At 37.1% G+C, this 27,891-nt stretch overlaps 1 protein-coding gene across 7 annotated transcripts in view; it reads right to left on the bottom strand.

Moving 5' to 3' along the window:
* Window positions 1–2,769: 2,769 nt before the first annotated feature.
* The window catches only part of NEK1 (NIMA related kinase 1), a 220,009-nt gene continuing 194,887 nt past the window's right edge, over window positions 2,770–27,891 (bottom strand). For all 7 annotated transcript variants that reach the window (XM_003257955.4, XM_012508232.2, XM_030816320.1 and 4 more), the window contains 5 exons: window positions 16,551–16,702; window positions 11,591–11,799; window positions 9,997–10,127; window positions 9,701–9,833; window positions 2,770–4,023 (listed from right to left, as the gene is read on the bottom strand). In XM_003257955.4, the coding sequence (XP_003258003.2) occupies window positions 4,010–4,023; window positions 9,701–9,833; window positions 9,997–10,127; window positions 11,591–11,799; window positions 16,551–16,702 (639 nt within the window). In that variant the 3' untranslated portion in view covers window positions 2,770–4,009. The remainder of the gene's footprint in view (window positions 4,024–9,700; window positions 9,834–9,996; window positions 10,128–11,590; window positions 11,800–16,550; window positions 16,703–27,891) is intronic.

Raw genomic sequence — 27,891 nt, forward strand, 5'->3', positions numbered from 1 at the left:
AGGCTGAGGTGGGAGGATCACTTGAGGACAGGAGTTCAAGACCAGCCTGGGCAACACAGCGAGATTGACTCCAAAAAGAAAAAAAAAAGTGGAACCATGCAGCTCAAATCCATGTCATTCAAGGGTCAATTGTAAGCCTGGAACAATTATTTTCTATCCATTGGAGGTATCATTCCACTGCTTCATTACTACTACTGAGAAGCCAGCTGTCAGTCTTGGACATTTTCTTGAAGACAGTATAACTTTTAATCCTTGGCTTATTTTAAGATTTTTTTCATTGATTTCCCAGTTGCACTTGAGAGACTAGTTGCGTATTTCTTTTACTTTATTCTGCTTGAAATTCACTGGGCTTCTTCAGTCTGTGGATTGATGTTTTCAATTGTTCTCAAAAGCTCTCAGCCTTTTTTTCCTCAAATAACTTTACCTCATTCTCTCTCTCTGGAACTCTAGTCAAATACTCATTAGACCTTCTCACTGAATCTTTGTCTTTCTCTTCTGTACTATGTTTTTCTCTCTCGGTGCTATGTTACGGGTAATTTTTTCTAGTTCTCTCTTCTGCCATGAAGTTTGCTGCTAAGAATGTCCACTGAGTTTTCAAATTTTGGTTACTGTATTTTTCATATATATAAATTATATTTTATCTTTGAATTTGTATCCCTTTTTAGTTTTTCTTTCCCTACAAATATTTTCAAGTTCATTGATCATTTTTTAAACACAATAAGCATAGTTGTTTAAGAATACATCTCATAATTCCATATCTAAAGCGTGTGCAGAGCTTGATTTCTTGTGCACTATTTTATCTTTCACTCCATGTCCATCATTGCTCCTGAAAATTTATTTACAGTGCTTTGCAAAACACCTAATTAATGTGTCTTTCTTCAGAGTGGTACTGGAATGGCTTCTGCCAGGTTCAGGGGACACTAGTAGTTGCGAACTACCTCAAATTATATGAAATCTAAAGGTCCTTCATTCACCCAGGCTTTTGTGCTCAAGGCATACACACACAGAAAAAAAACCATCTGAAGGCTGATATGTGGCCACAACTTATCTGACTTTTCTGTCCCTTTCCCTTCGTACAGTCCCTAATTTGGGGTTGGGTTTAGTTTTAGCTCTCCCTTAGTGTGAAGATGTAACTCTTTGGGGTTTCCTATGGGATTCTCCAATCAGGATAGTCCTTGACCTTACCTTTCATCCTTTTTGCCCCATGAGCCCACTATATCAAAGTGTGAGGTACTGGACATGCTTTCAGGTCAAAAGTGGCTTTTTCCCCACCAATATTCTACTTATTTCTCTGAGTTGGGGTTTTCTTCAAAGCTTTGGTCTTGCAATTCATCATCTTTTTACCTCTTGTCCATGTTTTTAGGTGTAAAACACACACACACTCTTCAAAGATCCATCATCAATCATGTGATAAGCATTAGAATATGTGTTAATTTATGGGGAAAAACCCCAACTTTAACCTCTCTGTTGAGAAGTTTTAAAATGGTAAGTAGAATGGTGTGTTATTCCCAGAAATAGGAAATATCGGCGTGTGTGTGTGTGTGTTTGTGTGTGTGTGTATATTAAGTGATGGAATCTTGCTCTGTTGCCCAGGCAGGAGAGCAGTGGCATGATCATAGCTCATTGTAGCCTTGAACTCCTGGGCTCAAGCAATCCTCCTGCTTCAGCCTGCCAAGTAGCTGGGACTACAGGTGCTCACCACTGCGTCCAGCTAATTTTTTTTGTAGAGATGAGGTCTCACTCAGTTGCCCAGGCTGGTCTTATACTCCTGGCTTCAAGTGATCCTCCCACCTCTGCCTCCCAGTGTGCTGGGATTACAGGTGTGAGCCAGTGTGCCTGGCCTGTAGAATTCTTAATGCATTAATGCCAGGTGTACTATTTTCTATCAGTTTTTTTTTTGAGACAGTCTCACTCTGTCGCCCAGGCTGGAGTGCAGTGGCACAATGTTGGCTCACTGAAACCTCCACCTCCACGATTCAAGCAATTCTCTTCCTCAGCCTCCCGAGTAGCTGGGATTACAGGTGCCCAACACCATGCCTGGCTAATTTTTGTATTTTTAGTAGAGATGTGGTTTCACCATCTTGGCCAGGCTGGTCTTGAACTCCTGACCTCATGATTCATCTGCCTCGGCCTCCCAAATTCCTATCAAATTTATTCTTTTTGATTCTCTGGGGGAGATAAGAATGTGCAACTAATAACAGTGTAAGACCTAGAAACTGCTCTGACCCTGACCCTTTACACAAATGACTTAATTTCATGTTCAACTCAATATCCTTGCATGTTAAATGGAGAAAAGACAAAATTACCCCGATAGCCCATTTAATGCTAACATTTATGAATCTACAGATGCTTCCACATGTCAATTCCAACACTTACAACAGACCTTACTGAAAAAGCCCTTTTCTTCACTGGCATAATCTTTCCATAACAACACTCCAGAGTCACACACTGCTAATCGACTGGAGACAGCACAAATCCTATTGATCATCCTTATTCCTGCACATATAACATCTTTTGAAATATGGCTAAAACAATTTTTTTCTACCATATTATACCCTTTTCTAATAGTTGTAATAGTTTAAGAATTAACACATAACCTCCTCAAAATCATGCCCATCTTTCAGGATTGTAAAGAATTAAAGTACAGAATTCATTTTCTTCCATTACGAAGAAAGAAATCATCAGGTACAAAACCAACAAAAGTATTATCAGCTTGATGTAAAGGCTTTCTATTGAAAAAAGTAAAATAATAAATAAAAGACAATGATATACTTTAGGTAGATAATAAAAATTTAATAGCAATATCAGAAAATAAACACACATTAAAAAATCAAGTATTTAGTTTTGGATATTAGAAATAATATACATAATAAATTCAACATACTGATAGTGCTGCAAGATAAGATTTTATTTTTCAAATTACATATTATGCCAACCAGCCTGCTTTGTACTCAGAGGTTCAAAAACTTTGCTTTTATTACGAAGAACATCTGGACTGTAGACACCTCTAACGAAACCAGGTTATACTTGGCATATTGTGATTGAAGCTGTGTGATCATCATCTTAATGACCTAACTAAATCCTCTCATAACGGAAAGAAGTTCAACAGGCAAACATTTCCCTCCCTAGGATCCTAGTTACCAAAACTGTCACAGTGTCAAAATAAAAATAATTATTTCCTCCTTTTTAACATCTTAGTGTCCTTGAAGCTTATGAATGGAGGAAGTCAAAAACCAAAAGAGCAACTTTAAGCTATATACTAGGTCAATGTTAAATCCACAGACTAATTTTTCGATATAGTATTCCTGGTTCTGGTCCTTAAAGAGAAATAAAGGCATTAAACCAACTTTTTATATGTCAGGAAATATAATTTTGCTATTCTTTCATAATCAAATCTTTCAATGATTTCTAAGACTGTTTCTATAGCCTGTGTGCTAGTTCAGGAGACACACTTGTAAAAGGACTTGAGAATATAAACTTTAAGGCTAAAAATTTCATCTTCAAAATGTATAGATCTAAACAGAGCCCTTGACAAGGTGATTTAATGTAGAACTGCTGGCCAGAATGAAAACAAGTAGTAGACAGAAAAAAGATCACGCTTAAAGACTCCATTGAAAAACCACAGACAGGTCCTTCATGACATAGGTAATTCCTTCAACCTAAAGACATTTGCTGAAACTCAAACTTACCCTATTGCATAGTAAATCTTCAAAACCATTAAGTCAGGTTCTGGGTCAATGTTTCCTATGCTTTGGTTGGATGATTTAATAAAGTATATATTTTACAAGATTTAAGCATGGAATTCAATGAACAAAATAAAATAGATAAAATATTAGAATCTTCATTGAAAAATGGCATGTTTCTCCATCTTTTTCACACAATAAGCAAGCCCATCTTAAATCTGATTTTTTAAATAAATAATTGCTGTATTTCCCACTGAAGCTTGTTATTCTGATAAGCCAAATTCAAATGCTTTCATATAGTTGAGGATTAAAAAACATTTTGAGGATTATTCATCATTATCTGTAGAAAAAAGAAAAAAAAATTGACTTCATTTCAAATCAAGCTGTATCTACTTTAAAAAAAAAACATTCTTGTTCATGCTAAAGGAAAAGAGCTTTAATGTAGTTTTAAACACACTTTTTAATTATTTTATCACACTTTCATTGTAAAACATTCAGACAATACAATGAAGAATAGAATGGGAAGCAAAAATCATCTATAAGCGAAAAGATAACCAATGTTAACTTTATATAAATCCTCCCACAATGCTTTCCTATGCATACACAAATATCTTTTAAAAATTACACTAAAATGCAGTTTTGAAACATAGGTTTTCCACTGAAAACACCCTAGTGAATGGAAAGGTGGATACATAAGTGATAATGTAAGATTAGAAAATGTTAATGTTAGAATCTAGGTGGTGGATGCATGGGTGATCACTGTAAAGTTCTTTCAAATTTTCAGTATGATAAAAATTTGACAATAAAATGTTAAAGAATAAATCATGGATATATTCTATGTTGACTTCAATGTCTGCACAGTATTCTGTTTAATGGATATGACATAATTAACCATTGCTATTTATAGACATTTTTGTTATTTTCAATTTTTTTTAATTCTAAAGATTATAATCAAGTGAATTAAACAGATTGGTTAACTTAATCTTATATGCAAACACTATCTTCCACATTCTAGCAAAAGTGATCTTTCATTAAAATCCAAGGGTCATGTCAAATCACTGCACTGCTTAAAACATTCGTTAGCTCCCTGCTGCCTCAAAATGGAATCCACACTCCTTAACGTGGATTACAAAGCCCTTCATGATCTGGCCTTTTAAATATTTCTCATCTTAGCAAATTTCATTCCCCACCTTCCTCAACTGCCCCTATAATTTATGCTTTAGGAACACTGAATTGCTTATAGTTCCCCTAATACATTTTGCATCCTTCCATGTATGAGTACTTATTTGCATTAAATTCCCATTCGTCTTTCAGAATCCAACTTTGATGTCCTCTCCCCTAGGAAGACCTATCCTGTCACCATCAGTGTAGTTGGATCATTACTTTACAACTTACATACATTTTATTGCTTCCAAGGTAACACATCACTCTGTACTATAATTTACTTACTTTTCAAATAATCAGGAAAGTAATGAACACACATATCCATAATATGTAGAATTAACAAAAGCTAACTTTTGGCCATAGTGGTCTGGATTATTTAAGTAAAAGCATATTACAGATGCAGAGTACCCTTTCTCAATCTTATTGCCTTCTCTTCTTCCCCAAGGGCATTTTCAGTAGTCTGAAATTGATGTGTATTCTTCCCGCTCACGGGTTTTTGCTTTTATTTTTATTACGTACATGGACATCTAAATAAAATTGTTTAGAAACACTATATAAATGGTGTAATATTCTATGTATTCAACTTATCGTGTTTGTGGGGCTTATCCACATTGATAGATGGAATTTAACTCACTCATTTTAGCTGATGTATAAAATTTCATTACATAAACACAGCCCAATATTCCACCTAAAATGAATATGAAGAGAAGGTATGTGTCTCCTTAAGAATCTATAATGGCCAGGCGTAGTGGCTCATGCCTGTAATTCCAGCACTTTGGGAGACCGAGGCAGACAGATCACCTGAGGTCAGGAGTTTGAGACCAGCCTGGCCAACATGGTGAAACCCTGTCTCTACTAAAAATACAAAAATTAGCTGGGTGTGGTGGCACATGCCTGTAATCCCAGGTACTTGGGAGGGTGAGACAGGAGAATTGCTTGAACCTGGGAGGCGGAGGTTGCAGTGAGCCGAGATCATGCCACTGTACTCCAGCCTGACTCCATCTCAAAAAAAAAAAAAAAAAAAAGAATCTATAAACTTGGGCTGCTAATGCTAATACTCAATGTGAGAACATGGTAGCCTCTGCCAGTTTGCCACTGGCCATAGCTGCTATACTCCTTCTCTCCTTGTGGAAGAATTTATTAGGAATACTATCAAATCGCTTACACATTTTATTAGCTCTATTTGACTTCTGACTCTGGATAGTATCTAACTATGGACAAAAAAGCATTAACTTTATCAATGGCTGAAGATATTGACGCTTACCAAACCTGCACCATAACAGTATCAGGAGAGTTAAATAGCTGAGGCTGTCTTTTCAGGACTCATATAATTTCCAGTGAAATAAAACAGAAATGTGTTTTTGACAATCTTCTTTTTAACTTGTACCTTAATGACTTGATGTCACTTTCGGGTGAGCGAGATAAAATTTTGCTTACCCCTTCCCTTCTTTACTCTCCCTTTTCCCCAACACAGAGAATAAAAGTGTGTTAAGTACCATATGCAGATGACATGGCTTTATCATCTCCTAGACGTGGCCTAAAAGATAGCTGTCTGGACAACTATCTGTAAGACAGGTAGGCTGGGTGCGGTGGGTCACACCTGTAATCCTAGCACTTTGGGAGGCTGAGGTGGGAGGACAGCTTCAGGCCAGGAGTTTGAGATCAACATGGCGAAATGCCATCTCTACCAAAAAAATACAAAAATGAGTCAGGAATGGTAGCTCACACCAGTAGTAGCAGTTAGTCAGGAGGCTAAAGTGGGAGGACTGCTTGAGCCCAGGAGGAGGAGGTTGCAGTGAGTTGAGATCATGCCACTGCACTCCAACCTGGGTGAAAGAGCAAGGCCCTGTCTCCATAGAAATAATAATAAAAAAAAAAACCAACAAAAAACTCCCCAAATCAAAAAGAACAGCTATATATGGGCTCTACTGACTTCCAATAAGAAGGACTGCAAAACATTTATTCTGAATCAATGAATATGAAATCGAAATCCAGTCATTTCATTTAACTCTCATGATTAACAATACAAAACAGCAAGTCATCCACATAATTCAATATCCATTTTATAACCAGTTTCTTTAGTAGCTATAATAGTAAGTTATAATATGTTATGGGCTGTACTAAATTTTTTTTTTAAGCTACACCTGCTGTAATGGTATGTACTAAGAGTTTTAGAAAAGATTGCCAGGGTAGGCATCTTCAATTGCTTTACATTTTTTCTAGGCTGAAGGAATTACTGTCAGGCTTTATGATACAGAACTCTGGGGTTCTCTTTCCCTTTTCATTTGTGTATAGAGAAAATCTGATATTGCTTCCTGAGTGGTGTATTAACCTAGCCTGATTCTTGGTCCTTTGCAGGGGAAATGGCCTTCTGTGTAGGCGTATATCCTTTTGAAGCCGCTCAGTTGTCAAGAGGATGTCAATTCTACCTTGTGAATAAGTTGATTGTTACAGTTCTCCACTTAAGGGGCAAGGCAAACTAAAAGCTCTCCAGATACTTGTTGAGCAAAACTGAACCCCAAGCACATTGTTGCTGATTACTTATGAAAAGCTCTATTGAAACAATACTTAAGGAGAACCGCCTGGAGGTGGAATAGTCTGAATATGAATAGAATTGGTTTGATACACTCTACAGAATTACTGAAATGGAATCATCCTCTGGCTTCGTGCCATTAACTTACAGCATGACATATGAGAAACAGCCTCATGAAATCTAAATATTGTAAAAATTACTGAGGATACTTTTCATTCCATTACAGCGCTGTTTTGTAAAATGAAGTCCAAGGTCTCAATAAAATAAGAAATCCAGAAGTACCAGAAAATGTTTACCTTTTATATTTTCATTTTGATAAAATTTTTTAATATTTAGAAAAATACATCTGTTTTACAGTAATAATTCACAACTGACAGAAATTTTCTACCACTAAGACTTGAGTTTTTTTTTTTTTTTTACTGGGGTTTATAGACCCTTGGATTCTTGTGCCTGAAAAAAATATTTTTTGATCCTTAAAGGGATCCACGTTATTCAAGTTTGAGGAACACTGTATGATAGTGCCCTCTTTTTAAAGATCATGGGAAAATTATTCCTTTGGTTTCAATACCAAAAATAGCTGTCCTCTGAGCAACTAAAATGTTTTGTCTCATGAATACTGTGACTCATGTAATTAATTAGGTTTTCTGCTTTGTGAGAAAGACCAGCACCAAATTTGTTTCCTGTTTTTAGAAAATGTGGAAACCTTTTGAACATGAAGTTTGTATTCTTCATTCCTGGCTTCATGTTATACTGCTTGTGCTCATTTGTCCAATTTGTTGACTTCCCCAAACTTTTTTTAAAACTTAATTTTCTCTCTTACTATATACATATATATATTTAAATGCAATCTTAGACTTTTTTATATGAATATGCAAACATTTTGTATGGAATACAAATACATTTTATAAACATTTTTATTGCTAAAATTAAGCATCAACATTTAAAACCCTCAATTTTAGTCTATGAATTAAACATTTAAAGTAATAAAATTAATGTTTGGGCAAATAATCTAGAAATGAATTCTTGTTCAAAATTTTACATATTGCTTTTTGTGTCTAAAAGTTTTGCCAGGTGCAGTGGCTCACGCCTGTAATCCCAGCACTTTGGGAGGCCAAGGAGGGGTGAATCATTTGAGGTCAGGAGTTCGAGGCCAGCCTGGCCAACATGGTGAGACCCCATCTCTACTAAAAATACAAAAATTGGCCAGGCGTGGTAGCACCTGTAGGCCAAGCTACTCAGGAGGCTGAGGCAGGAGAATCACTTGAACCCAGGAGGCAGAGGCTGCAGTGAGCCGAAACTGTGCCACTGTACTCCAGCCTGGACAACAGAGCAAGACTCCATCTCACACACACAACAAACATTTAATACTACATCCTTGATAAGAACTATTCTAGGGCCAGGCACGGTGGCTCACATTTGTAATCCCAGCACTTTCGGAGGCTGAGGTGGGTGGATCATCAGAGGTCAGGAGTTCAAGACCAGCCTGGCCAACATGGTGAAACCCTGTCTCTACTAAAAATACAAAAATTAGTCAGGTGTGGTGGCGCACACCTATAATCCCAGCTATTTGGGAGGCTGAGGCAGGAGAATCACTTGAGCCCAGGGGGTGGAGGCTGCAATGAGCCGAGATCACAGCACTGCACTCCAGCCTGGGCAACAAGGCTCTGTTTCAAAAAAAACAAACAAAAAAAATGAATTATTCTAATTTATAATTTTTTATTTTTTATTTTTTTTTGAGACAGGGTCTGGCTCTGTCACCAAGGCTGAGTGCAGTAGCACAATCACAGCTCACTGCAGCTTCAAAGTCCTGGGCTCAAGCAATCCTCCCACCTCAGTCCCCTGAGTAGCTGGGACTACAGGTGCCCACCACCATGCCTAGCTAATTAAAAATTTTTTTGTGTGTAGAGATAGGGTTTCACTATATTGTCCAGGCTGGTCTCAAACTCCTGGCCTCAAGCCATGCTCCCACTTAAGCCTCCCAAGTAGCTGGAATCACAAGCATGAGCAACAGCACCTGGCTAGAATTATTCTAATTGCTAGAGCTGTCCAAAAATCTATCTAGTAAGATTTTTAAAAATCTCATTCAAAGGTTACTTGTAAATTAAATTAAAAATATGGACTTAAAGGACTTAAGTCAGTAAAAGTATGTGACAGATCAGTAAAAGTACATGACAAAGTTAATTTTATTATTGCTTAAAAGTTATATAGTTCCCAAGTAGATTTCACAAAATGGGTGTGATGTAAGCTGATTCATATACATGTATCATCTTGTTTTTCTCACATTTACTGAAAATTATACAGACATGTGAGGAAATCTTACCTTCTTGGTAGGCTCCATCTGCCATGACTAAATGAAGAATCTTGGCATAAAGATGCTGATGTTCATTTCCCAAAATATTTTGAACTATTTTTGAACAAATTTCAATATTTTCATCTTCATCTTCATGAATAGCCTATACCAAATTTCCAAATTTAAATTAATATTTGAATAACTTTCTCTAATTGTAGACTTCACTTTTTATTTATAATAAATCTAATGACCAATACAGATTAACAACATTTCTTTAACCTTCAAACATGGCACATTTTAAGTGTTTTAATTGACTTTTCACTTACCTTTATTTTCTCATAAACCTCAAAGAATTTTTCAAAGCCCATTTCCTGCTCCAGATGAAGTCTCAGTTCCTCTAAATGGTTAAAGACACTATCGTATTCACATTCACTAGCAGTTTCACCATCACTGTTATCTAAAAAACAAAATTAAAATAGATATTTTGATTAAAAAAGACTGAATAAAATAACTCATACCCTAATAGACTAAAATTCTATGACAAATGAATAATGCCATTGAAATAGACTACTTCTACTTTCATTATAAACAGTTTTTTGTCATTTTAATATTTGTCCTTTATTTGGTAAAAAAAAATGTATAAATCTGTCTAAACAAGAATGTTACTTTTCCTTTATAGATATAAAAAATAAATCAGGTTGGAATCAAAACACTCCTAGAGATGTTACTTAAATGAAAAAAAAAAAGTGGAAAAAGCACACCTCCATGTTTTGCTTTGAAGCAGCTAACCCTAACTAGTATTTTCTTTTTTTTTTTTTTTTTTTTTGCAGCTTTAGAAAGAGGTCAAAGTACCTGTATTTTTAATAATTTCTTGACATGGTAAAAGAATTTTACATTACGATCCAAGGGTGATAGGGTGAGGAGGAGGGGCAGTGGAACAATCCAACAAACAAAACGGGAAACTGAGAAACACATGGAGGGAAGAGGGAAGGGTTTTAACTGGAAGGGATCTGGAGGGTGGGTGGGAGCACTGCCCAACTAAAATGCAATTGGTTTGTTACTGAGTACTATTTGTGGGAAGACAGCATCCTGACTCCTTCTCTACAGAATACTGGGAGTAAAAATGATGCATCCCTGGTGGAAATATTATTGGGGGTTGGAAGACAGAGACAGGAAGAATAAGTCAGAAACAGACACTAAGAGTCACTGGCAGGCTGACTGCAGGTATCAACTCTCCAGCCACCCTAACTAGTATTTTCAATAGCTGGTGATAAACGTGGGCCATACCATGGAAAAGCCTGCAGAAGGTAGACAACCTAAGACATACATCATTACATTTCAGGAAAGCACCTAGAAAGTATAAATGGCCAATATGTTTTGTTATGTACATGCTCAAGATACTTTGAAAAAAATTACTTAGTCTTTTCACATTAGCTTTTCTTCCTAAATTAATATAATATAGTTATTGAAACAGACACACTTTCTATGCATCTGAGGGGTAATGTTATGAAAGAGAAAGTTTCCAAATTTACGAAAAGAGTTTTTAGTACTTTAAAAACTGCTTTCAGTGTTAACCCTGCTGATTAATATATGCAAAAGCTCTTTCTAAAATATAGAATGCCAAGAAAACAATGTTATTATCTTTATTACTGGAAAAATCAGTCAAGAAATGGAGATTAGAATAAAAATGCTTCAAAAAAGCATTGACATAATAAGAAATAAATAAAAAATTTAATTAAAAAATGGAAAATCACACATTTGTATGAAAAGAAAAAGAATGAAAAAAGGGGAGAGACCCAGAGGCATGCTTCAGTTGTATTTAAAGTTGGAAATGGTTCATAGCAGAGATTAGAAAAATATACTCTACTTGAAATATTTGTAAACTGAAAAAGAAAAAGGTCCAAAACTCTGATCATGCACCTGAGTGCCATTCTTCGTTCAGGGCACTTTCACTGCTGGGATTGTCATCTTCATCTGCCACATCTGTCCCATTTGCAGTTGGCTCCACATCACTGTTCTTTAAGACTGACTCTTCTTCTTCACTGTATTCTTCACCAGGTTGTTCCCTAAGTAACTGTTCCATCGAGGCCTGCAGCTCTTGTAAATCTGTGTCAGTTTCTTCAAACACACTGAAATTTAAAAAGTACAACTAAAAGTTTCAAACATACTGAAATTTACCAAGTTAAACAACTAAAACTATCTGATGCTGAAATTTTACTTCTACTTAATATGTAGCCACTTCTTAAAAAATCCTAATAGTAGATAACAAAAAATCTGGAAAAAACCTACATTGTTTTTCACCAGTAAGTTGAGGATGAATACAACTGATAAATATATCACACAACACATATTCTGGAATATATAAGCCAGAAGATGATTTGTTTAAAATGATCCCAACTTGCCAAAGAGAATCACATAACTATCAATGTTACTCACTGCTTAAATTCTGAAACGATGTTTTGATATTTTAAGAGGCCAGACTATAGAAGTTTTTCTAAAACAAATAATAGTAAATTATTTTCTCTTTTATGGAATTTTATAATTTTCAAAATATCCATGTGGCTAATAGCTAGACACTATACAAAAGGCTTTCCATATAAATGCCCATTGGACATTTGAACTTTTAGAAATAGAAATACTTAGGAAATTTTATATTCATGTTAACAGGATGACCCAGTGAATAAAATGGTCACCAGAAATCTTATCTTTAGATGCTTATTCTTAAAAATATTCTAAAATACATAATAAATAGATTTTCTGTGTAACTAGCCTATACCAACCATCATAATTCTTCACTGGAGAATTTTGTTTCCAAAGTATTGGTCAGAATATTAATTCTATTTTCATGGGATTACAGATGCTGGAATGAAATAACTTATACAAATAATACCTTACATTTATATAGAACTTTTGTTTTTTAAACAGTTTTATCCTATTACTCAAATTTTATCCACAGAAAATCACTTTAGAGACATGAAAACTATGAACCAAAGTGTTTAAATGACTTGGTCAAGGCCACATAGTCAGTAAATGACAAAGCACTGAAATCTAGGTCTTTGACCACTTCTGTAATATCTGAGAAACATACTCAGAAAAATTTTGTTCCTCTTATGATTTGCTTCTTTCTCCTAACATGGAATGTAAATGGAAAAGTCTGTAGACTAAAGGAGTTAATTGATGTTTTAGATGTCTGAAGACTTCTAAAAGAGATTATGTACTGAAGCCGAGGATTTCATCTATCAGGAAGGCAATGCTTAACAGGACACAAGGGCTAATTAAGGCCTTTCTAAAAGTTTAGATTCAAATCAAATATTTACTGAAGAACTAAAATATAAACACTATTGTGCAAGACTGTCAATATAATTTCCATTAATGGAAAGAGTAAATAATCTTTTTATGTAGAAATATCTTTATTTTGTACTTATACGTACAAACTCCTATAATTTGACTTGTAGGCGCTATAGAAAAGCAAAGCATCTAATTAGAATGAGAAAATAGTGTCTAATCTCTTGAATCATCCCACTAGTAGCATTTAACTTAATACAGTTACAAGACTAATTTAGGCTGGGTGCAGTAGCTCATGCCTGTAATCCCAGCCCTTTGGGAGGCTGAGGCAAGAAGATTGCTTGAGGCCAGGAGTTTGAGACCAGCCTGGGCAACGTAGCGAGACCTCGCTAGAAAAAAAATTGCAAAAAACTTAGCTAGGCCTGGTGGCACGAGCCTGTATTCCTAGCTACTAGGGAGTCTGAGGCAGGAGGAATGCTTGAGCCCAGGAGTCCAAGGCTGCTGTGAGCTATGATTGTAGCACTGTACTGTAGCCAGGGCGACAGAGTGAGACCCTATCTCCCAAAAAAATTTTATTATAAAAAAAAGATCAACGTAGCATGCACACCTGCTATGTACCATTACTACAATGAGTAAATATTGACCTGTTCATAAAATCATCTAGTGGCTGACCTAGAGGAATTAATGCCCTCTGCAGATGGTATTCAATTGAGGCAGCTAAGCTTGCCACCGTAAGAAAGTATGAGAAGATTAAGGTCTTTTACTAAATGAGCACCAAAAAACTTTAAGGTACTTAAAAAAATCTGGTCTTGAATTCAGTTTTTAGTTGGCTTTCTTATAAACCCTTAACTAAAGTTTAGACCAAAAAAAAAAATAATTTTCCAAAAGACAAACATCAAGTGAAATATCCCTATAACAATATGAAATAACGTACTTTAAAAACAACTTGGTTTTCAAATTTTTCAATTAATACTAAAGGCTTCTAACTTAAGTTTTAAAATAAAATCCTGTCATCAATTGTTCATTAAAAGAACACAAGCATAACACAAACTTAGCAGCTTAGAAGAAAGAAAAAAATTAAAGAACACAAGCCACAAATAAGCTGTAGTTCATTCAGATAAAAATAAATGATTTCATAAAATTTTTGGGAAAAAAATTTTAGTTAGCAGTTTTGTCAACAATAAAAATCCTGAATGTTGTTACGTTCTCCAATAGGATTAATAAAAACACAATATTTCAGTATTTAATGACCACAGTCAAGTAGAAGAAACAAAAGTAAAAAGGTAACTTTTCTTCTAGATTGTGAGGTCATTAGTAAAAATCTACAGAACTCTAGGAAAAATGAAAAAGGCAATCTTTTAAAAATGAAGTTTCACCAGAAACTTACGAAGCCAGGGCAAGGCTTAAAAAAGAACCAAAAACCAGAAAATAAAATGTGCCAGCGGCGTCGATCCTATGTAACTCATTACAGAAGAAAACATTATGAGAGTGATAATAATACTTTTAATCAGATCAAAATACAAGTTCTTTCCAAAGGTGAAAGTAAAAAGCAGAAACAAGTTCAAAGAAATTACAAAATAGATTATAAAAATTCTAATATTTTATAACTTCTTCTCCAGGTGATTTGAACACACTGTACCTTCTCACCTTACTCTAGGAAACTCTGGTTTTATTACCCCCAAAAATATGTAACATTTGTCTGAGGGGGTTAAGAGGGCTGACCAACACTGAACAAGGTAAAGGAAGGTTCCTTTTTTTTTTTATGGAAAAAAATTTTTTTTTAATTATACTTTAAGTTTTAGGGTACATGTGCACAATCTAAGGGGCTATCACTCCTCACAGCTCTCAGAGGTACTGCTTGTTGAATTTCCCTCCTAGATTCAGGATTCCCCATGAATCACAAAGAAAGCAATTTTGTGAAAACAATTCAATTACATGCAGAAAACATGTGTGCACTGACACATGTGCACACACACCCACGAACAAAACTGGTCTACCTGCTAACTCCCCATTGCCATGGCTTTGAAATCATACATGGCAGGAGGTAGATGTGGAGCTTTCTGGTCATTCTCCTGGGAAACTGTAGAGCACAGTCATGAATTGCTTAACAACAGGAAGCATTCTGAGAAATGCATTGTTATAGCCAATTTCATTATTGTGCTAACATCATAGAATGTGCTTACACAAACCTAGTCAGTATAGCTAACTACATACCTAGGCTATATAGTAGAGCCTGTTACTCCTAAGCTACAAACCTGTACAGCATATGACTGTACTCAATACTGGAAGCAACTGTAACACAATGCTATCTGTCTATTCTAAATATATCTAAACATAGAAAAGGTACAGTGAAAACATTGTATAAAAGATACAAAATGGTAAACTTTATAGGGTACTTACCATAGGACATTACTATACACTACTACAGACTTATAAATACAGTATGCGCTTAGGCGCATACTATTTATAAATTTATTTTTCTGCAATAATAAATTAACTTGGCCAGTCCCAGCAGCTCACACCTGTAATCCTAGCTATTTGGGAGAGTGAGGTGGGAAGATTGCTTGAGCCCAGTAGTTGGAGGCTGCAGTGAGCTATCATCATGCCAGTGCACTCCAGCTTATTTATTTTTCATTTTTGAGACAGGGTCTCACTCTGTTGCTCAGGCTGGAGCGCAGTGGCATGATCATGGCTCACTGCTGCCTCAAACTCTTGGGCTCAAGTGATTTTTCCACCTCAGCCTCCTGAGTAGCTGAGACTACCTACAAGGCATGTGGAAACAAACCTGGCTATTTAAAAAATTTTTTTGGCTAGGCGTGGTAGCTCATGCCTGTAATCCTAGCACTTTGGGAGCCCAAGGTGGGCAGATCGCTTGAGGTCAGGAGTTTGAGACCAGCCTGACCAACATGGTGAAACCCCGTCTCTACCAAAAATACAAAAATTAGCCAGGCGTGGTGGCAAGTAATCTCAGCTACTCAGGAGGCTGAGGAGGAGAACTGCTTGAACTTGGGAGGCAGAGGTTGCAGTGAGCCAAGATCATGCCACTGCACTCCAGACTGGGTGACAGAGCAAGGGTCCATCTCAAAAGAAAAAATAAATTTTTTTTTGTAGAGATGGTGTCTCACTATGTTGCCCAGGCTGGTTTCAAACTACTGGGTTCAAGCATTTCTCCTGCCTTGGCCTCCCAATGTGGTGGGATTGTAGGTGTGAGCCACTGTGTCCAGCCTGCACTCCAGCTAGGTGATAGAGTGAGACCCTGTCTCTTAAAATAGATAAAAATAATATACAGAAGACATAAAAGCAGAGGTTAATGATTAAAAAAAGAGCTAGGTAAGTTATCCCCTATTTTTTACATATAAATTCAGAAACTGTTTTAATGCTGTTTACTAATGACATTATAGCCACTGTGTCCAGACTGCATTCCAGCTAGGTGACAGAGTAAGACCCTGTCTCTTAAAATAAATAAAAATAATATACAGAAGACATAAAAGCAGAGGTTAATGATTTAAAAAAAGAGCTAGGTAAGTTATTCCACTTTTTTACATATAAATTCAGAAACTCTTTTAATGCTGTTTACTAATGACATTATACTTACATGTCTTCAGAATCAGAAGGTCCTTCTTTAATGTTTTCATCTTCAATTTCATCTATTTCAAGATTGTCTTGACGAACATCTCCTACGGTGGGAACATCCATAAGGGTTCTGAACAGCTTTGAGAGATCTGGAAGTGAACATGTCCTTAACATCTAAAATAAAAATCAACAAATTTCTTATTAGGAGAAAGATAATTAAAACATAAAAATGAGAGAAAACTAGAACTAATCACAATTTTGTTACATACATATATATATATATATAAAATATTTTTAGAGGTAGAGGATCCAAAGGTGACTTGCATAAAGCTAGAACCTAATTCTCTTTAATTTCAGCTCAGTCTTTTTTCACAGGAAACTAAACTTGTGAGTTATGCCTGGGTTTTAGCACAGGAATTCCCCGATACCACCTTTGATTGAAAACTGGGAGAAGTGTTTATTTAGGTATAAACATGGAATGGACTTGGAAATCTGTCAGGAATCAGGCAGTGCTAGAAACTACCTGTTTTCTCCTTCTCACTCACGACCCATTTATTCCACTTTCATGGTGTTTCTGCTGTGTTCCTCTCATCTTCCTATGGTCAACTTGCCCCACACAGTCTTGCCCAAATGCTGCAGCATGTTAGTCTGAAGTTTGGCTAAGCGCCACCACACATAATTGACGGCCCCTTGTATCACTCAATTGTAGGAACTGCTGATTAGCCACATACTGGTGAAATGAGGGTCCTCAAATCAGTGCAGAGAGAAGCCTATCAGTGCTTCCCTGACCATGGGACTGTGAGTGGAACCTTTCTCACTAGAACAGAAGGCTGGAAGGACAAGCACTTTGACATCAATGCTGAGCATAATTTGTAGGAACAGTGAGAAGAAACTCTGACAACTGAGTTGAGGAAAGAAAAAAAGCACAGTTGAGGTGTTGAAAATGTGAATCCGTACTGGATAAGGGATAATAGAAATAGCCTCTGTCCAACAACCTTTCAACAATTAGAATGTGATAGATAGACAGGGCTATGAAACAACTAACTACATACACAACTCTCGCAGCTGGGTTAGCCCTAAAGGACTCTGTGAGATTTGAAACATGACTACTAAGGCACTGATAAGAACTCTTCACCAGATGGGAGCCTGTGAGGAAAACACAATGTTTAGCATATTAATGAAAATTTATATACTTGGCCAATTTTATTGGTACAATCTGTTTTTGAGAATAATGAAAAAGATTTCCATTATTTGAACATAATTTAAATGTTCTCACACTCAAGGGAAAAACTGTTATGAACTACAAGTTGGTAAAAGTACACTGCTTGTTAAATCACTTATTGATGGTACTGGAAGTATTTCTTTTGCTGAATTTCCCACTGTCTGTAGAATTCACACTTTCCTTGTTTATTATTTTAATGGTTTGGACCATGTATATTATAAACTAGCAATATGTACCAGAAATGGTTTCCTTAGGTACCTGCTAATCAATAAACAGCACATATGCATTATATACTTAAATTTGAGGGGACTACATAAAATAATGCAATATTTTTTAGGCTAAGATACATTCTGGCCCTGGTAAAATAATCTCAATTCTAGTTTACTCCTTTTGCTAACCAAAAGAAATTTCAAGTGGTCACGTAATTTGACAACTTACCTCCTGGAACAGGTTTATACCAACCCACTAATCTGACAGCTATCAACTGGATAAGCCCTTCATGTTCACAGTACTCCTTGATAGACTAATAAGTCCCCCCACCTGCTCCCCCATGGCTTTGGAAGCTTTTTTCCCTGTAGATTTATTTATTTTCATTTTTTCCTTTTCATCTTTTAAACAATACAAATGACTTTTTCTATTTCAATAGCTTTGGGGGTAAAGGTGATTTTTGGTTACATGGATACGTTCTTCAGTGATTTCTGATATTGGTGCATGCAACACCCGAGCAGTGTACACTGTACCCAATGTGCAGTCTTTTATCTCACCTACCTCTCACCCTTCCCCCCTTGAGTCCCCAAAGTCCATTATATCACTCTTATGCCTTTGTGTCTTCACAGCTTAGTTCCCACTTATCAATGACAACATATGCTATTTGGTTTTCTATTTCTGAGTTACTTCACTTAGAATAATGGCCTCCAGCTCCATCTAAGTTGCTGCAAAAGACATTATTTCATTCCTTTTTATGGCTGAGTAGTCTTCCAAGGTACATATATTCCACATTTTCTTTATTCACTTGTTGGTTGATGGGCAGTTAGGTCGTTTCCATATCTTTGCAATTGCAAATTGTGCTGCTATAAACATGCGTGTGTGTGTGTGTGTCTTTTTCATATAATGACTTCTTTTCCTTTGGGTAGATACCCAGTGGTGGGATTGCTGGATCGAATGGTAGTTCTACCTTTAGCTCTTTAAGGAAACTCCATACTGTGTTCCATAGAGGTTGTACTAATTTACATTCCCACTAGCAGTGTAAAAGTGTTCCCTTTTCACCACATCCAAGCCAACATCTACTGTTTTACTTATTGTGTTTTTTTTTTTTTCAGACGGCGTCTTGCTCTGTCTCCCAGGCTGGAGTGCAGTGGCGTGATCTCGGCTCACTGCAAGCTCCGCCTCCCGGGTTCACGCCATTCTCCTGCCTCAGCCTCCTGAGTAGCTGGGACTATAGGCGCCCGCCACCACGCCCAGCTAATTTTTTGTATTTTTAGTAGAGACAGGGTTTCACTGTGTTAGCCAGGATAGTCTCGATCTCCTGACCTCGTGATCCGCCCATCTTGGCCTCCCAAAGTGCTGGGATTACAGGCGTGAGCCACCGCGCCCGGCCACTTACTGTTTTTGAACTTCTTAATTATGGCCATTCTTGGCCGGGTGCAGTGGCTCGCTCACACCTGCAATCCCAGCACTTTGGGAGGCCGAGGTAAGCAGATCACTTGAGATCAGGAGTTTGAGACTAGCCTGGCTACCATGGTGAAACTCTGTCTCCACTAAAAATACAAAAACCTGCCAGGTGTGGTGGCACGCGCCTGTAATCCCAGCTACTTGGGAGGCTGAGGCAGGAGAATTGCTTAAACCTAGGAGGTGGAGGTTGTAGTGAGCCAAGATCACGCCATTGCACTCCAGCCTGGGCGACAGAGCGAGAATTTGTCTCAAAAAAATAAAGAAAAGAAAAGAAAAAATTACGGCCATTCTTGCAGGTGTAAGGTGGTATCTCATTGTGGCTTTAATATGCATTTCCCTGATGATTAGTGATGTTGAGCAGTTTTTCGTATGTTTGTTGGATGTTTATATTCTTTTCAGAAATGTCTATTAATGCCCTTTCCTCACTTTTTGATGGGATTGTTTTTTTCTTATTTGTTTGAGTTACTTGTAGATTCTGGATACTAGACTGGTAAGTTTGAAACAGGTTATTCATCTTTGGTCAAGAGAATTTTATAAAAGAACACTTTCAGCTCTATAATTCTGATTCTATTATTTCTATGTTGTTTAAACAATATTCTATAGTTTTAACATCTACAAAAAGAACTCTTTCTGAAAATAACAGCTCATCTATAACACACTGGCTGAGATCTTCATGTATAGTATTTTTTTTTCAAGATTGTTACATGATAATTTACACATCTAGCATTTGGTACCATGATAAGTTCAAACAGAAGTACCAAATTTTAGGGAACCTTAAAATGTTTCCTTCAGTTTTTATTGCTGGTTAGTTCTATTTTTTTCGAAGGTGTAGAGAAACATATAACATAGTGAATGAATTCAGTATTACTTGCATTAACAGAACTTCAACTAAAAAATTCTACTCACAGTAATTCTAATACACTCTTTGAGCTTCAGTATTTTTCATATAAAATTAGGAAGTAGTAGTATTCTAGTTACACTACCAAATGGCTTATGATGGGCACATCCGTTTAGCCTCTGTTTACTGCAATTAAATGCTGCTGCTGCTCTCTAAGAATAACCACTGTGAATACCTGCTTACTTCAACCGATACATCAGGCTCAAAATGGATTTAAAACATTAATTTAAAAATTAGGAACACTTCCCAAAGACAAAAATTATGGACATTATCTAATAATGGAATACTTTAACAAATCAAAAGACATCTAAGGTACATGTGCTATTTATGTGAATTATACGTTAATCATTTTTTGCCACTTTGCATTTGCTTTAACAAGAAATTCTCAAGTTTTCATAAAGGAGATCAGTTTTTCATCCCACTCCCTATCCACAGAACACATCTGGTCTCTCTCCATCCCTTATTCACTATCCCCTAAAGTGAAGAAACACGAGCTGATTGAAGGCAAATTTGCAAGAGGACACTGACAATAAAGTGTGTGTCCTTCCTGTTCTCTTTCTCAGATCTGCCTGCCACAGAGTGTGTGCGTGCGTATCCTGTTTCCCTTCTGTTGCCTTGTGGTGAGCACAAATAGCTCAAGCCTACGCCTGATTTCTAGGGACAAGATAGGTCTCACTCTCAGTCTTCCTGCTACTGGAGCTTGATGGATATAAAGCTCTTATTGTGGGTTAAGAAAGTTTGTTCTTCAGATTCCAAGGACTAGTCATTGGAGGAAAATATTGAGAGGCATGATTTTAGGCCAAACCTAAGCCACATTTTCCAGTAGAGCTTTATCAAAAATAAAACTGATATTATGATCTTTATCTGACTCTTTTTTTTTTTTTAGACCTCAGTGATCATGACTGACTTTTTTTTTTGAGATGGTGTCTTGCTCTTGTTGCCCAGGCTGGAGTGCAATGACGCAATCTTGGCTCACTGCAGCCTCTGCCTCCTGGGTTCAAGAGACTTTCCTGCCTCAGCCTCCCGAGTAGCTGGGATTACAGGCATGTGCCGCCACACCTGGCTAATTTTGTATTTTTAGTAGAGATGGGGTTTCACCATGTTGGCCAGGCTGGTCTTAAACTCCTGACCTCAGGTGATCCACCTGCCTTGGCCTCCCACAGTGCTGGGATCACAGGTGTGAGCCACTGTGCACCGCCATGACTGACTTTTATGTCATTTTAACTGGCTGCAAATGAAGTGGAGTTAGCAGGTAATTCTCTATCTCAACCTACTTCAGATTTCATGGGATTATAAATTAATCAAATCTTGAAAATGTTACTATTTTTAAAAATTCCATTGGAAAAATATATTGATAATTTCCCTTTATAAAATCACAACAAATGCAAAGTTTTGATTTGAATCTTTACAAATCTATGTTGGCCTACAGACCATTCACTGCATTATGAAGGCATGTATCCCAGCCAGGAGTAACCTCTGAGGAATACCTTCATACCTGACTAGCAGGCTCCAGATAAGGAGGAGAAATGGGGCTCATGTACACAAACTTTCTTCACCAGCCTTGCTTCAATTTTTCCAATTATTTATGATCATGTATTTTATCATTTATATTCTCCAATGAGAATGGCTCCATGAGCAGAGGATTTTTGTCTGTTTTCCTCACTACTGCAACTCTAGTATTTAGAGTGGTACCTGCCACATAGCAGATATTTAATAAATATTTGTTGACTAAATGAATCTGCCTTACAATAGCTTGACTCAGAGTGAGAAGCAGAGGGGTGGGGAACTCCACAAATTCATCCTGTATCCACTTGTGAGGACAACCAAACAGGCTTAACCAGTTTGTACTTTTAAAGAAACAGTTGTTCTTTAGAGAAGAATACAAGACTGTACCACTGGCTTTAAACTGCTTATCGCCTGTTCTACCTTTGTTCCTTCTGAAGGTTGAACAGTGTTTCCCTAGACTGATTTCTACTTTTAAAAGCCTCTTTGTAAAAGGCTTTTAATCAAAACCCATCACTGATGAATTCTTCCTAACAGGACAAAGAAAAGGAAAGCTTTATGGCAGAGAATGAACTTTAAACCATGCTTCACCATTATCTTCTACTATTGGACTTCTTTGGCCTATACCTTTATCAAAACAAAGCTAGATTTGGTAAGGTACAAAGCAATCACATGTAAAAAGTCCCTAACTGATCCACAGATAGAATTTACTGGGCATTAACCATGTATTAGATGCTGAGGATATAATGATAATTGAAAATAGATCTAGTCCTTGCCTTATGATACTTTTAGGGAAGAAAAATATCCTGACTCTGGGAATTCTGAACGTAGAAAAGTTATCACCACAAGACCAGAGAACAGTTGTGGCAACAGAAAGGAGAAACGCTTATCTATGTGTCATGAGCCATAGGTCTCTGCTGGAATAAGACTGAGAGGAGTGGTGGGGGGAGTGAGGGAGGAAGAGAGAGGGAGAAAGAGAGGGAAAGAGGGAGGCAAGGAGAGAGAGAGGGAGAGAGATTGAGATTGAATGTCTCTTTGATGGAGTTCACTCAATGAACAAATATAAGGACCCAAACTTTTCAGACTGTTCTGATTTGTGGGCTATAAACTCTACCATTCTGTTCACTTAACACCATAGGTGTGTGGTGTTAATTTAGTTTATGTCACTTTTTTTTTTAAAGCCACTCTTTACTCCTTCAAACTATAGTTATTAATATTTAAATATTACAGCTAATTTTTTTTTTTTTGAGACAGGGTCACGCTCTGTCATCCAGGCTGGAGCGTGACGGCATGAACACAGCTTACTGCAGCCTTGACTTCCTGGGCTCAAGCGATCCTCCCATCTCTGCCTCCGAAGCAGCTGGGACTAGAGGTGGGTGTGTGCCACCATGCCTGGCTAATTTTAAAATGTTTTTGTAGAGGTGGGGGCTCACTATGTTGCTCAGGCTGCTCTCAAACTCCTGGATTCAAGTGATCCTCCTGCCTCAGCCTCCCAAATACACCTAAATTTTATGCCACATTCCTCTACAACAAATTTCAAGGTTTTCCAGGCAAGTTTTCACGTAAGATGGCGATGCAGGAAGCACTTCACCACAGGCAACAGTTATTTTATGAATAAATAAGTGATAAAGAGAAAGTACAAATTTAAATGACCTTTAATCAGTCTTTGTCTCTGTGTAAGAAACTAGATCAGTCACTTCATGTCACTAATACGTCCTTCAAAATCTATACTGATCCATCATGTACTTCACCTCTCTGCATTATAATTTCCTCATCTGTAAAATGGAGACAACAGTATTAATGGCCAGGTGCAATGGCTCACGCCTCTAATCCTAGAACTTTGGGAAGCCGAGGTGGGCAGATTGCTTGAGGTCAGGAGTTCAAGACGAGCCTGGCCTATATGGTGAAACTCCGTCTCCACTAAAAATACAAAAATTAGCTGGGCATGGTGGTGGGTGCCTGTAATCCCAGCTACTCGGGAGGCTGAGGCAGGAGAATCACCTGAACCCAGAGGGCAGAGGTTGCAGTGAGCCCACATTGTGCCACTGCACTCCAGCCTGGGTGACAGAGCGAGACTCAGTCTGAAAACAGTATTTGTCACATAGGGTCATTGTGAGAAGTAATTATATGTCAAGCAGCTAGAACAGTATATAGCATACTATTCATACTATTAGCCAGCTACTATTACACTAATAATTAGTATACTTTTATTAGATAGTAGTTCATAGCTACTTCCCAAGATAAAAAATATTAATAATTATGAACAATGCAAGGCTGTTTTCTGATCTCAAATCTGTTTGCTTAAATTTTAATGAGTTAGTCATACATCCTACTAGTAACAACAGAAAGGTCAGTATAATCTGTATTACTCTGATAATATGGTCTTAAATTTGGTACTTCTTTTTTATTACCACCAAGAAGTAAACCTCATATTAGTAGTCTCTTTCCAAAATTTTATTGGTTGTTATCCAATAACCCTATATAGAAAATTAACTTGTTTAATATTTATAAATGTATTTGACAAAGTGTTCATAATTGTAGTTCATCAGAAAGGCACAGTACTCAAAATTAGACATTCCTTTGAAGCATTATTAATATTTTTAGCGATCAAGGAGGGCTGACATGTAACATACTTTAAACACTTTCCAGGCTGCAATTAGGTCAACTGTGATCTGTGGCAGTATTTCTCAAGTGGGGAATGTGGACCACCAGCAGCAGAATTACTTATGGTGTGTGCCAAAAATGCATATTTCTGACCTCTGCTCCAGATATATTAAAACAAATACCTTCAGCTGTGAGGTGTAAGAATCTGTATTTTAGACAAACATTCCTCATAGTACCCACATTAAAATTCTAGAGTTAAGGCTGTATGGTTTAAAACAAACTGATCACTAATCAATGGTGAATGAACAAAATGGTGAATGAACACAAAAGTTTTCATGAAGAAGTTCTAGTTTTGACTAAAAAGTGCTCTGTAACCTACTTTAACAAAAATAGCTGGCCACCTAACCAAACTAGAGTCTGAGTTATAGTCATTTTCCATTATAGGTTATCAATCGTATCACCGCCTCATTGGATTTCAAAGTTATCAACCCACAACATAGAGCACTGCATGGCATGCCTTTTCAGTGCCATCCACTGAACAATCTATTAAAAGCTATACTGCAAAATGTGACTCTTTCAAAGACAAACAGCTAATTCATTTGGTAACCTACAATCTGTCCTTATGTAAACAAAAGCATGAGAAAACAACAATTTTAGACTATTTAATTTTGACCTTTCACAAACTAACCTTCAGTGATCTCCAAGTGTGATACCTCATTTTAGCAAGTCACTTTATAACTACCTTATAAAATCATCTATTGTATTTACAGTAGAAATAGTACTGAAGTTATCACAGGTTACAGAATTTATTGGCTGTTATAGAAAACTCCAGTAGAGAAATTCCTTACAGAGGGAAGAAGCAAGGAAAGCATTTATTCCCCTGAACAATTTATATATTTCTCTCCTCTGGGGAATATGGCATAGTTTATAATTCTCTTTTCATTTTTACTATTATTTAAACAAATCTTATACTCAATATTAATAACTGTATAATAGTCGCTAATGGCTTGCTGATTTGTAATGCATATTCTCTAGTACAATCTATATATTTGGATGTGATCAATTCTTCTGGTCTGAAGCAGGGTATAAACAAATACATAGTATAAAAGGAAGGGCAGTCTTCTGGAATAACCATGCTTATTCCAGGTCATCACTTATAGCCCTGCTGATGAATGGTGGCAATCAAAGCATTACTCTGATTGCCAGTCTTACAGTGATCAACTAAGCCACTAACTACTATCTGTATGGTTGCTTAAACATGTAATTCAGTTTACTGTCATTACATCTTAGTTTCTGCAAAAAGAGCCCTTTAAAGTACATTAAAGGAATGCCTTAGTATCATGATCCAGAGCATATTCCCAGAATTCTAGGGCTCTAAAGACGTGGCTAAGGAACTGCTTGTGAGGTGGAAGGCGGGTAGGGGCAAGAGGACAAGGGAGGACTTGGGCCACAAGAACAGCTCCACTTTTAACTCTTTAAGACATTGTATTCCTTTATTCAGAAAAAAGAGAGACTTCTTCTAGAAACCGGGGAAAAGATCCCACAAATTCGAAAACTAAGGACATCTGCTTAAGGACAAGAATGACTGGAATCTTACCTCCTTCGCATCTGAGTTACTAAGAACTAGTTGTAATGCCTCAAACACACAGTGTTATCTCATGTTCATGACAGTTAATTTTGCTTTAAATGTTCTCATGTCTCATCCACCATGCGAACTTTTTCAGAAATCTTTCTTTGTTCTAGGACAGACTTAATCATTTCCTCTTTAGTGGTCCCACTATCCCACATTCATCTCTCCATTACAGGAATTATCATAATGCATTACAAGTGTTTTCACTTATTTGTTCCTTCTCAAACAGTGTGGTAGATAAAATTTACAACAACATCCTCAAGGTAAATACAAAAGTCTCCTAGAGAATTTCTTATACTACTCACCGAAGTAAACTGAGAGCATAAAGATATATTAATGTACATCTTATTTAAGATAGATCTTTGGTGTACTGGTTAACAATCCTCACATTAGGTATCACAGATACATAAATGTCTAGATGTTATCAGAGGTACTCAAAGATTAAGATTAAGCACATGTGGCTGGGCATGGTGGCTCACGCCTGTAATTCTAGCACTTTTGAGAGGTCAATGTGGGAGGATTGCTTGAGCCCAGGAGTTCCAGACCAGTCTGGGCAACATAGCGAGACCTTGTCTCTACAAAAAATTTAAAAATTAGCCAGGCATGATGAAGCATGCCTGTAGTCCCAGCTATTCAGGAGGCTGAGGCGGGAGGATTGCTTGAGTCCAGGAGGTTGAGGCTGCAGTGAGCCGTGATTGTACCACTGCACTCCATTCTGGGAGACAAAGCAAGACCATGTCTTTAATATTAAAAAAAGATTAAGTGCATTCACGAATATACTTTAAATAAAATCACTGTAGCCGGGCGCGGTGGCTCACGCTTGTAATCCCAGCACTTTGGGAGGCCGAGGCGGGCGGATCATGAGGTCAGGAGATCGAGACCACGGTGAAACCCCGTCTCTACTAAAAATACAAAAAATTAGCCGGGCGTGGTGGCGGGCGCCTGTCCCAGCTACTCGGAGAGGCTGAGGCAGGAGAATGGCGTGAACCTGGGAGGCGGAGCATGCAGTGAGCCGAGATTGTGCCACTGCACTGCAGCCTAGGCAACAGAGCAAGACTCCGTCTCAAAAAAAAAAAAAAACAAAAAAAACAAAACAAAAAAATAATAAAATCACTGTAATAAGTGAAGCTGAAAAGCTAACAACTACTATATTAGAGTTTCCTGTATGTGCTATAGTAGCATGTCCTATAACTGTAATTTTCCAACCCGATGGCCAAGATGATGATGTCTGACATTACTTGGGATGGCAATTACTAGAAATGGAAATGAAGCCAAGGCCCTACTTGAAAGACTATAATGAGTCACAGTTTAAAAGAACAAAGAGAAGCTCATTTCAGGCCAGGGTAACAGCAAGTGCAAACTCTACTGCAGGAAAGGGAGTGGTGTATCAAGGGAAAATGTTAGAATGAGCTAGAGAAAAATGTTTTGGGGTCAGACAGAGAGGCAGTCAATGCCACATGAAACCTTGTAGACCATGGTAAAGAGTCTGAATGTTATTTAAGCAGCAGAAAGCCACTGAAGTCTTAAGCATGGCTGTGATTTGACATAATTTATAATATTAAAAAAGACTTCTGGTTTCTATTTGGACAATGGATTTCACATAGGCAGCCACAGAATTAGGAAGAGAAGTTAGGAAACAATTGGTTGATATGACTAGTAAGATTGATGAAATAGATGAATAATCTGTAGGAAAGAATTAGAGTAATAAAGTTGAGTATCATCAGCATATAAATTATATTTAAAGTCTTGGGGTCAGATTACTTGGGAAGCAAATGCAAATAGAGGAGGCCCAGGATATAGCCTTGAAATATCACATTTATCTTCTGGAGACTTCC

The sequence above is a fragment of the Nomascus leucogenys genome, chromosome 7b (assembly GCF_006542625.1).
Source record: "Nomascus leucogenys isolate Asia chromosome 7b, Asia_NLE_v1, whole genome shotgun sequence".
NCBI classification, from domain to species: domain Eukaryota; kingdom Metazoa; phylum Chordata; class Mammalia; order Primates; family Hylobatidae; genus Nomascus; species Nomascus leucogenys.